Source organism: Piliocolobus tephrosceles, chromosome 7, assembly GCF_002776525.5.
Source record: "Piliocolobus tephrosceles isolate RC106 chromosome 7, ASM277652v3, whole genome shotgun sequence".
NCBI classification, from domain to species: domain Eukaryota; kingdom Metazoa; phylum Chordata; class Mammalia; order Primates; family Cercopithecidae; genus Piliocolobus; species Piliocolobus tephrosceles.
Genome location: NC_045440.1, coordinates 59752183 through 59765027, shown reverse-complemented (window position 1 = coordinate 59765027; position 12845 = coordinate 59752183). Strand labels below are relative to the sequence as shown.

Here is a 12845-nt window from a genome sequence, read left to right as displayed (position 1 = left end):
TCTTACCTCCTGGCACTGTCAGAAGTGTTTCAAGCTGAAGGATAAATTCTATGATCATCTTATTAGTAGTAAATAAGGGGAGAAATAGAAGGAAGTGGGAGCTGGAGAAGTATGTTAGGCAGATGAGATGATGGATAAGCATACAGACGGGGATTATCTGGCCATATGAAAATCACTAAGCAAGGATAAAATGTAGAGTGACAAGAGAAAGTAGAGAGGTAGATGCAGACAGGAGTGATGTTGGAAATATTTAAAACTTAATTCTCCAGGACTCAGTTTTCTTACTGGTAAAACCACGTTAAAACTGACTGTCTGTGGGGTTGCTGTGAGGATTAAATGAGTTAATGCATGTGTGTACCTGGCATGTAAGTAGGCACAAAATGAGCATTTGTTGACTGAATAAATGATTATCACATTTTTATCTGGGAGTATATTGATGGTCATTTAATTTTAATGTATCAGCAAGACCATACTAGGTGGTTTATGCCTGTTAGCATCATGTGATGATACTTTGTTCTCCAAATTTTTCAGCAAAAGGGCATCACATGGTGACATTCCAGAAAGTAAGACAAGGGGCACCAATCATCTCTCACAATGCAGAATAAATAAGGCTTTGAGTAGAAGCAGGCATGCTGTTTCCAGCAAGTCTTCCAGTTTAGGGTTTGACATGTTTCTGGCAACATATGATAAAATGGACATTGTCAAAGGGGAGGATGAAGTATTTGAAAAATGCTATAAAAAATCAAATAGGAGTGGAGAATGATCTAGGGTAGAGGGGATAGTTAGAAGTGCTATAAGCAAAGACACTTTGGAACTGAAAATCTAAAATACATTGAATGCATATGTCTTGTGAAGGGGACATCTTATGTGTGAAGCCTTAAAGTAAAGCAATGAAAATTATTCTATAATCTTCATAAAAATTTAGATAAATCAGCAGGGAAACTTACATGAGATCATGAGGTTTTATCAAAGGCAAGAAGGCAATAATGAATATAACTATGTGGTATTTGAAGATGTAAAAATTAAAACATTGTACTCTTTGGCTATAATGATGGATTGAATGACTCCTCAGGTTCCTTAAAATGAAAAAGATATGTTAACAGAGCTTTGCTTCAGTTCACAATGGACAAATCCATACTCATACTCAATGTCCTGAAGGATTTGCCATTTAATCCAGTTCTTTAAAATGATATGTTTTCATTTAGAAAACAGAAACTCTGCAATCTGGAAAAATAAATGTCAAATATCTCTTTAAAAAAATGGAGTAGCTCTAGACTGACCCTCATGTGTTTCGAATTGGTCAGGTTTGCCTGAACATACCAAAATACCATTCCACACCTGTCTTACCCTGGGAGAGTTTAATCACCAAAAGTCTATTTCTGTCACATAATTGTTGTACTCAGTCACAATGTAATGTGTCTGAGTAATAATAATGGGGAAGTGAGAATCTCCATCTTAATAACCCTGTACCTTCTTATTTGTATTTTATTTTTATTTGATACTACCACTTTTAATCTCAAAATTGTTCAAGAATCGTTTGTCCTTGGTTTTTTAAAAAAGTTTTGTCATTTCAACCCACTCAATGGTCACCTAAATACAACTTCTCTGTTGCTTTCTAATACATCTGTCATTCTATTCCCTTAACCTTTCCAATGCCTTGACTTACTAGTCTTATTTTTTTGTTGTTGTTTTGAGGTTCCCAGAACTGAGCAGACTCTTCCAAACCAGATATGTGTAGAAAAATATCCTCATCTTTTTCTCTATGCATCTATCAGATGCTGAAAAATATTCCCTGTGCTTAAAAAGAAATACCAGCAATAAAAGGTCCGACCCCCCAAAAGTAATTACTTCATACTTTTCATTCCACATCCATGTTGAATTTAGGTACTGTGGTAAATGAGGTGAGAGCTGATATGATGTGGAAATAAGTGAGTTTCGGCAGCAAGTTTGAATGTACTTCTCAAATTGTTTCCTTCGTAGATGGATTCAGAAAAAATTTGTCTAAAACATGAAAAGTCAGGAATGTTCTGAACCAATCTATTTGAAACTGTGCTGAATTTCAACTGCATGGTATAGTGTTACAGCTTTAATCATCATAGAATTTCAGAAATTACTTGGGAATTCATTAAAAAAAGAAGGCTCCTACAAGGAAGCCAAAGTCTTTGCTCCTCTTTTTCTGATATCAGACACCCTGTGGAGGCCTTTTTGTAAAATCCATATTTTCATTTTATTAAACTTATTTTCATTAAATTCACCAGAATGATTTTATAGTTAAACTTTCATCCACACATTCTTTTCTTAAACAATACATAATGAAAATGGATTGCTTGGTGCTGAAAGTTTGGGGTTAATGAAATTTTCTAGAAACTTGCATTTTTTTCTTTCAAATGGAGTGATGCTTTCATGATATAGGCAATTCTTGTTTCTTCTGTTTATCACTGTTTCATAAGTTTGTTTCCGTCTTTGCATAGGCAATTAAAATAGAATCAATGACTCTTTAATATAATGAAAGCAAAACAAAGATGGGGTGAGATTAGTATAGCATTGCAGTTAAGAGTGTTGTCACTTACTAACTGGTACCATTGGGCACTATTTTAGTCTAAGTTCCCAGGAAGCAGAGCCTGCAGTGAAAGCTTGAATGTTAATGCTGGGAATGCAAGCCCAGGGAAACCAGAGTGACGGGAAAGTAAGCAAGGCAGAGAGGCAGGGAGAAGAAAACATAAGGTGTATATTTCCAAGTGACCATAGCTTTGCAACAACTCATCACTTCTTGCTTGGCATGAGAGACATAGAGGTGCTACAGAGGACATCATGAGCCAGTCCTTCCACGGGGCAATAGGAAATTTCCCTGCATTCTCAGGGTATGCTACCTAAAACCTCCTCAGCTCCAGCCAGGTGCAAAGCTTCTCTATATAAATTGCTGCTGTGCTTGGGGACACCATGGTTTGTAGCTGTGTGGTGGCAATGGAAGTGGTGCCTCTGGAGGCTACATGGGAACAGTGTCAGCTGTTCCTGGAAGAAAAGGTCAGAGGCTTGAGGGTCAGGCAGGCTGAGCAGATCTGGGGAGCATGTAACTGGATCCATCACAGATGAGTTACTGGACTCCGTTGTGTTTTGTCATCTATAAAATAAGAGTAATAATATTACAGGATTATTATAAAAATTAAACGCCTTCATATATTTAGTGAAATTAGAGAGGGCCTCCGAAGGAAGAAGTTCAAACTGGTTTGAACCACTGTTACATCATTATTTTACTTGTAGAGCTTACTAGGTGACTACTCAATACTAATTAAAAGAATAATGTGAATCATAAGTTTGGTTTATTTGGGTAAAAACAAAAAAACCAAAAACACAGCAATGAAAAACATTGCATTGTAGCCTTACCCTTAACAGCAGAGGGAAACCGTCGTGTTTCTCTCTTGAGATTCATGCCATCGAGCCACAGGTTTAGGATAAATGCATAGTATTATTATTATTGAAAATTTCAGTTTTCACTGTTAACAAAAAGAATATCTAATATTCCTCCAAATAAGTATATCGCTGGTACAAAAATGAGAATACAAGCTCAACCCCAAAGTGGAGTCCAGCTTCTAAGTTGTGGGTCTAGCACTATCTTTTGCCCACCCATGGCCAAGTCTTCCAAGCAGACACACTGTGCCCGGGCCATTCTTCCTCTCCACACCATTCAGATCTGTAGTCGAGTGTTTACCACTCAAGTTCAAGTGACAGGAGCCCAACCAAGAGGGGTTGCTCTTCCCTAGTTCAGCTCTGTGTGCTCCTGGGTTGGAATGCACATCCATAAAAAGCACTAACAGAGTAACTGCTTTCTTTTCTTTGGGTATTAATAGCCTTGGCTCAGTCTGGTCTCTTTCCTTTCAGTGTGATCCACTGCTGCAGCTGTGCTGTGCTCGGAACCAGTTTCATTCAGCTGGGCTCAGCATGGAGGCAGACTGACTTAAGACTATCTTGCATCAACAGGTTCAGCCTTGACACTAGGAGATAAATAGACAGCTCTTCCTTCTCCAGTGCCTCCTGACATCTTCCCTTGAGACTGGTGAGGATGTGCAGTAAGTGCGGGAGTTAGCTTTGCTCAGTTTTCACTGGATCTGTATGCCTGTGCATGGAAACAGCATTAGAACTATGCATATTACCACCCTACATTTGGTGCTTAACTTTCAAAATGCTTTGCTTCTAGGAAACAGCAAAGTCTTCAAAGTCTTCATTGCCCAAACTTATTTCTTCTGTTACAAAAAAAAAAAAAAAAAAAAAAAAAGATGATTAGATGATTCGTAATCTTATACTGGGCCAAAGAATACAAAAATGGAAATTTTATTTTGGGGATATTAGCCTCTCTAAAAATGATTTATTATAAAGCACCATCTAAGAAATGTCAAATTGACTCCCTGTTATAAACATTTCCATTTTTAGCCCTTCTTTTCAAACATCAAAGTATCAAATATTCTTTCAGAAAACACCCAGAAATGTAAGCTTTTTCCCTTTATAGGCAGTACAATGTGGTACTGTTTCATGAATTCCATGAGGCTGTTTTTCCCCCTCAGCAGCAGTTTTCTGATTTTCTTTTAATGGTTTCCCTAAAATGTTCCCATTTTCTGTACCAGTGCCAATGACTGATTTACACTTCACATTCTATTTTTGACTTTTCTTGTCTTTGTGGTTTTGGTAGCCTAATATCGCCCATTTTTGCTCATCATTCACTATGTTCAGATATTGCTAGATTTCTCCTTTCAATTTTTAAATAGAAGAAATAATAACTACCTAGTTTGAAAGCTCTTTGGGATTATGGGTTTGGTTAATATCCTCTAAAAACAATTTCAAAAAACTGAAGTAGAAGATTATAAATGACTTTTTATATGATTGCATCCCCTGGTGCTTTGAAATAAAAATACAATGAAGAGTCTAAAAGCGCTTGGTCAGGAAGGCTAATCCTGGGTTGATGCCATTTACATTTAGATTTAAATAAATCAGCCTATTTATTCTTTCAAACTTTGCTTCAGGTTTTAAATTGAGAATACATGGAAATTAAAAACCCTAGTATGCTTAGATATATTTTGAAAAGTTATGATGCCTAAATTCAGTTGACTTCTAAGAATAATAACTGTGGGCCGGACGCAGTGGCTCAAGCCTGTAATCCCAGCACTTTGGGAGGCTGAGGCGGGTGGATCACGAGGTCAGGAGATCGAGACCATCCTGGCTAACATGGTGAATCCCCGTCTCTACTATAAAATACAAAAAACTACCTGGGCGAGGTGGCGGGCGCCTGTAGTCCCAGCTACTCGGGAGGCTGAGGCAGGAGAATGGCGTGAACCTGGGAGGCGGAGCTTGCAGTGAGCTGAGATCCGGCCACTGCACTCCAGCCCGGGCCACAGAGCGAGACTCTGTCTCAAAAAAAAGAATAATAACTGTGATGAGCATAAGAAGTAAGGAAATGCAGTTAGTTATGTTGAATAAATACAATTTTATTGCAATAATTACTAATAATGCTCATCTAATCTGTAATCCAGGTAGAGTGAAGTGGGGTCATTAGAATGTGGCAATGTGAATGCTGTGCCTTCAGGTCTGTAGAGTGCACACACACACACACGCACACCAGCTACAAATAGCCATTGAGTCTATTCCCACTTCTTACGGAGATGAAATATAACGCTGTAGTCAGAGTCTGATTCCTCATTTTTTATGAGTGTTGGAGTGAAAAGCAGTATGTCATAGTGGAAAACTCTTCTACTGAGAATCCAGACCTTGGTTCTCTCCCCAGATGGACCTCATAAACAATAGAAAGTCTATTTATTCAATCTTAACATGAGAGATTCTGATGTGATGGTTTCAGGCATCATTCTACAAACACACTTCTAAGACCAAGAGCTATAATTCTACTTCAGGTGACGATTGTCCACAAGCTCGTGGCATGGGATGCTTTCTAAGATTGTTGGGTCAGCAGGAGGCCTGCTGAGAGCCCTGGAACCAGCTCCTGGTCAGGGTGTGGTTGGACGGAGCTGTGACAGTGCAGTGATAATATTAACCTGATAGGGTAGGGTGGGAAAGGTCCTGTGAATGCTGGGATCTTGGCTTACTCTTTTCCCCTGGGCCCAGGAGTGTGTCCAACCACGATCTTTCAACCACAAGGGGAATGACCACGCCTATTCTGATACACACACGTATTTTTACTTGGCAGCTCAAGATTCTTTGGAAGGAGGGCATACACATTTTATTTATAGCCAGGTCTCTTGATTCCTGGCCAGTCTGTATGTTTTATATTAAATAAAATTGTATTAAATAAAAATCCTGAGGAAGAACTGAATCTAACATTTGAGTAATGTTGTCCTGGCCATTTCTGTACTTTCTTTTCTTTTTATTCTTTTTCTGTTGTTGTTGTTGTTGTTGTTCTCTTTAAGGGCTTCTGCGCCTGTATCAGTTTTAATCCACTGTAAAACTTTGAGTCAACTGCCTTAAAAAGCCATCAAACCATTCTCTAAAAGCTGAAATTCTTCCTCTTCTTAAGTTACCACCTTCTCTAGAAAGATAATATATTTAATCCAGCAAATATGTTTCAGTTTTTGTCATTTAGGCAATAAACATTTCAGAAGACCTATTATGTGCTAGCCCTAAGCCACAGAGGAACTAAAGATAAGGAAGGTACGCACCATTCCCTCTGGTGGCTCACAGTCTAGTGGAATCAATCCCCCAACAAAACCTGCCCTGAAACAGAGGTCTTCCTAGGGGAGCCCAGAGCCTGCAGACAGCCCAGCCCTCACTAAGGGGAGGTGAGGAGTCTGCAAAACACTGCAACAAGTAAAAGGGAAGGAAGGCATTCTGGACAAAGAGGTGTGATTGTGTGTGGGACGCACTGGAGCACAGGAAGTGGGTGAGATAGGAACTGAGAGCAGAGAGTCTCATAGCAAAATCAACATGGCTCTTCTCCTCTAGAAAGCAAGTGACAGCATGAAATAAATACATTTCTATATTGTAGACCTCCCCCCCCCCCCCCCCCCAGAAATACACTTTTGGAGGAGTTCTGAATATCCTGATAGCAATTTTTAAAAGCTACCTGTATTAGGGTGCTCCAGAGAAACAAAACCAACTGGAGGGATGGATAGATGATCTATCTATCGATCGATCGATCTATCTATCTATCTAAAGAGATTCAGTATAAGGAATTGGCTGACATGATTGTGGATGCTGAGATGTCCCAAGACCTGCAGTTAGCAAGCTGGAGAGCCAGGAGAACTGATGGTGTAGTTCCAGACCAAAAGCTGGCAAGTTTGAGGTCCAATAAGAGCCAATGTTATTTCAAGTCATGCCCCAAAACAGTGAAAGACTGATGTCTCAGCTCAACAGTGAGGCAGGAGGAATTCATTTACTCTAGTCAGCCCTTACTATTCTAGTAAAGCCTTCAACTGATTGGCGGAGGCCCACCCACCTTAGGGAGAGCAATCTGCTTTACCAAGTCTATCAATTCACATGTTAATCTCTCTCAGAAACACCTGCATGGACATACACAGAAGAATGTTTGACCAAATATCTGGGCAGCCCAGGGCCTAGTCAAGTTGACACATAGAATTAACCACCATTCCCTCTCTTGGTTTTCTGCCAGGCCAAATACTAGGTTGACAGTACCTCACGACACTTAAAAAAATTCTCACAATACCACAAATTCTGGATAATATACCAGTGTCATTGAGATAATGCCATCACTCTGCTTTGACCATTTTTGGATGTTATTTCCAGAATTGATAGCTAACTTATCATTATGATTCAGAATATATTGATATGTTCTGGTGATGAAGTGCATGGGTGGCTAAAAAGCCGGGGGCCTGGGTTTGCATTCCAGCCCTACCTCTCACAAGCTGTGTAACTTGAAGCATCTAGCTTAATTTATCTGTGCCTTTGTATCTTCTTTTGTAAAATGTAGGTAATAATAATACCTAACTCTTGGTTTTGTGATGCTTAAATCAGTTAATACGTGTAAAGATACAGGTGCCAGGAACATAAAACGTGCTTAAAAATATAGTTATAATGCTTACAGCCACATATCTTTTATAGTAAAATGCTGTTTTAGTCTTGGCTCAATATTACCTAAGTATTGGTACTTCTTGAGGAAAGAGTCTTCATCAAGAGCAGTAACACCGAATGTACTCAATTAGCGTACATGTTGGATAGACTCAACCCAAAACTTCAAAGCCTTTAGCTGGCTTGAGAACAACAACAGATTTAGAAAATGAGTTAGAGAAGATGAAATAGAAAGTAACACATTTATAGAATATGCACAGGCAGTGAAGTATTTGGTTCACTCCACTTCTTCAGTTTAGTTTGTTACAGTCAGAGAAACTGTCCGTACTTTAAATGGTTCCTTGGCACTTTCACATGAAAAACATTTGCAAACAAACCAGTGTACTCCAACAGTGGGTGGAGATGAAGAAATGCGCAGTGAGGCTCTTTGTTAGGTCTTGAGTTGTTAGGAGTAACAGGCAGATTGGCTGGGGCTGGCCTATCTTTGGGTTGAAAGAGTTCACCTGTTTGATGGGGCACGGTGGCTCATGCCTGTAATCCCAGCACTTTGGGAGGCTGAAGCCGGTGGATCACCTGAGGTCAAGAGTTCGAGACCCTGCCTCTACTAAAAGTACAAAAATTAGCTGGGTGTGGTGGTGGGCACCTGTAGTCCCCGCGCTTGGGAGGCTGAGGCAGGAGAATCATTTGAACCTGGGAGGCGGAGGCTGCAGTGAGCTGCGATCGCGCCATTGCACTCAGCCTGGGTGACAGAGGAAACTCCATCTCAAAAAAGAAAGTTCACCTGTTCAATGGAAAAGCAACCTGGGGTAAGTCACTTCAACTCCAGGTTCATGAACCAGTTGACAGAGCAACCAAAACACCCAGCTCTACTTTTTCCAGTTGTGTTATTTTTTATTTACTCTAACAACATCTTTCAATAAGTAATTTCATTATGTTTAGATAAGTCGTTCACATAACGTGAAATATATTTATAGAGTGATGTGTGAAGAAATCCTTTGATTCTCTGAGCTTAGTCTCGTGAGTGCTTCCATGTCTTTAGGGAGGTCTTTATTTACAGCTTATGTTGATGTGAACTTTCAGGGCACCCACTCTGGCGATTACAGTTTAGAGGCTGTGGAGCGACCCTCATGTTGGTATAACCTTCTTCTGCTAGCAGTTCATAGGTGGTGGAATGAGATTATCTATAATATAATTTTTTTATGTTCTGATATAACACCATTTTTTCATAGTATATAAAGTATGAAGTATGTCCATAATACCATGGTTTGCACCACTATCAATAACACTATTCTGTTTCAAAAAGTAATTATTCAGACTTTCAATTCCCCATGTCTGAAATTAGCCCGCCAATGAAAGTATATTCAGACCCAGTTCTGTGAAGTTACTGTGTTTGTCCATTTGATTATTACCTTGGAAAAATTCTTCCTCTAACTAAAAAGAGAAATGCTTTGCTCATCTGTCAAGTGACTAAAAATAGCTGAGGATTAAGTCTGAATAGAGTGATGATTACTTTCAAAACCCCAAATAATGAAAAGTGTGTTGTCGTTGTTGTTGTTGTTATTGTTGCTTGAACTATTGGAGAGTTCTCCAGTTGTTCTGCCCCTGCAAATTTCTTTCTTCCATCCTTTTCCTAATTTGAAAATTTGCGTATGAATTTCTATGCATTTTTAATACATGAATTCGATATCTTTGAAAATTTTCACAAAGGAGTATTTCATTGTGCCTGTATATTTGTATTGTTATTTATTGTTATTATCATTCTTAGCCATGGTTATAGTGGCACATGCTCTTTTCAAATATTATTATAAAGTTAAATTTTTCTTAATCAGAAGGTTATTATGATGATGCCAGTTTTAGTCTATTGTGAAAACTCTGCGCTTTTTCTTTTTTGAGAGCTAAACTCAGAATGCACCGAGCTGTGCCTTCGTGTATTTTTCGTTATTCTTTTCTTTCAGAAATCATGCCATTCATTTAATACTTCATTACAACTGAACTGCAATATGTATACATGGCATGCAAAATGAGCCATTTTGTTTTAAAACAGATTGCAGATGAAAGGAAACCATTCATTTCTTGCTTGCTTGCTGTAATTACTAGAGCACTAATTACTCCAAATCACTGACATCCAGGGTCAGTAAGGATGACAACAGAAACATCAAAGAAAAGATGTGGCTCGCTTACTGTGACAGATTTTCCATAGTCCCAGCCGCAGTATTTTTTTATGGCTACTGTTTTCCAGTTTGATGGTTAAAAAACAAAACAAAACAAAACAAATAAAAACCAAACATACCCGCAGTCAAGATTGCTGAATGTTTACTATTATTTCATTCGCAGTTTGACGGTGAGAACATGTATATGAGCATGACAGAGCCGAGCCAGGACTATGTGCCAGCCAGCCAGGTGGGTTAATTAATCTTCTCTGCCTTGTTTCAAATTGTAATTAAACAAATTCAAAGAGTTGCATTGCAAATGAGTAGCACTATCAGTAACTGCCGCAATCAGGAATAATCATAATTTATAAACAAAGCATTTAAGCCTTGTTTCCAGTTAATGAGATAGAGCTGATAAAACACCAGAGTTGGCGTTTGTTGAAAGATACTACCTTGTTTCCTCTCTAGAATGGCAAGCAGCTGTTTTGCCAGCATGATCTTTCCTAAACAGTTGTTTTACCTTTAGGAAATAAAGTCTTTACAGGTGCAGGTTATTTGTGCTTCTCACGGTAGACGATTTAATCATTATAAGCTACACGTGTCACAAATAGCTTTAATTATCAACGGTTGGGGCCATTTTCAACAAAATGTAACGTTCGTAACCCAAATCCCATGGCCGGTGGGGCCAGAAGGCTGCTTTCACAATCTCCTGGGAAGGTAAGGAGTTGGGGCTGGGGAGGAGCTTTCAGGCCAAAAAACATGATCTGATTGAAACCTTTCAAGGGCACCTTTGTATACATTTCACTGGGAATAGTTGACAAGGTATTTAATCATGAGAAATGACAACAAAAGTCCAGTGAGAATGTAAATGGTTACATTTATGAAAGTAAATGTTTGACTATTTATTTTTAGATACTTAAGACCAGATCCTTTAATTCAGCGGAACATTTAAAGCCAAATTATAACTACCCTTGGATACCAGTACAACGTAAAATATGAGAACATTGTAAGCAAAAATAAGTAAGTGAGTAAGTGAAAGCAAGGAACAGTTCACAGGAGTGTTGACACAAACATGTTTTTTTCTAGAATGGTAAAAACCATGGTAGATTGGAGTTTCATATATTAGTAATTCTAAAATAAACTCTTAATAATGTTCAGTGCCTACATATCCACACATAGAGATTTAATAACTGGAAGGGGTTGGGGAATGGGTTGGGAGGGAGCATAAAGCTTCTTTTTCTTCATTAAGGTTGTCAGTGAATTAAATCTAATGTATATGTTAAGGATGCACTCTGTGACCAAAATGGTTCATGCTTAACTCAAAACAGAGGCAGGCCTGCATCTCCCTGAACTTTGCATTTAGAAGTCATTAGGATCACTGCCTTCTCTGGCAGATATTCTGGAAACTACACTGTATTGTTCAGCTGAAAAGGTCATCATGAAGTTCAAAGATCCTGACTACATTGCCTTCCATTCAACTGAGCTGATCACTCTAAGAATACCTTTGAAAGGCTGAGCTTTGTATTTAGAAATCTTCCTTAACTGAATTCATTTGGCTAAGTAGCCTCCAAGATCCATAGGTAGTTCTGAATAGGACTGTTTGATTAAAAAATGAAAAATGTTACTATTAATTTTCTTCTAACCATCAATCCCAAAACTGTACTGACAAGTTTAGTATTACTATTAGATTAAAGCAACCTGGTATCATCTCTTTGGTGCCTTTAGGGTTTTGAAGTGTAAGGGCTAATTGAATTTGTTTGAAACAGTAGAAACACAAACTCAATAAATGATGGCTGTTATAAAGCAGCTGCTCCCTCTTAGAGAATCATTATGTCGGTCTTAAAGAGTTTTGGATAAAGGATTGGAAATTCAGAACATATACATCATAACGACTTGGCTCCTTAGATTTTAAAATTCAAGTACAATGCCTAATATTAAGCTCTTACTGAAATCCAACAACTAACATTGTTTTTCTTCATATGTCAGTCAGGAGTTAGTAAGAATGTTTTGAACACCAGTGATAATTTGTAAAGAAGAGCCCCAAATACTTTTGTGCTTTTTAAAGATAGAGCAGGCTTGTGAGCCAGAAATAAACACTTAAAAAATAATGTGCCATATATGAAAATGTTTTTAGAATGTGCTGTTTTAAAATTTAGACTAGTGTAAGATAATACATACTCTGGAGAAAAATAAACTTCACAAATTACATAAGTTGAATGGCCTTAGCTAAATTTTACACTTAACATTCCCTTTGTTTACTATAATATGGTATGTTCAAGAATTCATTACCTGGTATTCTTTTAGGGAATTTTAATCAATTTACTCCTTTAGGCAACCATAAATAAGATTTTAGTCATCCTGCAGGGAAAAAAAAATAGTTTTTTTTCCTTTTCCTACATAACATCAAACATCTGCATAGTTTAGTAATCCAAGACAACTTGCCTCATAGCATCACTCAACAATTATAATTCCTATTCAATTTTCAAATCAGTACATGCTTTGGGACTTATAGACTAAGTTGCTAAGTAGCAACATATGGCACACTACTGCTCCTGTGATGTTGCTGCAAGCAAATAGCATAATTCTAAACTTGAAATGATTTTTATAGAAAGCCAATGCTGGAACTGCTCCAGAAATGGAAGTACACTGTAAAAATTAATGATATTCTTT

At 38.1% G+C, this 12845-nt stretch overlaps 1 protein-coding gene across 1 annotated transcript in view; it reads left to right on the top strand.

Annotated features, from left to right (window-relative positions):
• The window catches only part of TOX (thymocyte selection associated high mobility group box), a 311594-nt gene that overhangs the window by 151515 nt on the left and 147234 nt on the right, over window positions 1-12845 (top strand). Inside the window, exon 2 of the mRNA XM_023222364.1 lies at window positions 10360-10425. Within this exon, the coding sequence (XP_023078132.1) occupies window positions 10360-10425 (66 nt within the window). The remainder of the gene's footprint in view (window positions 1-10359; window positions 10426-12845) is intronic.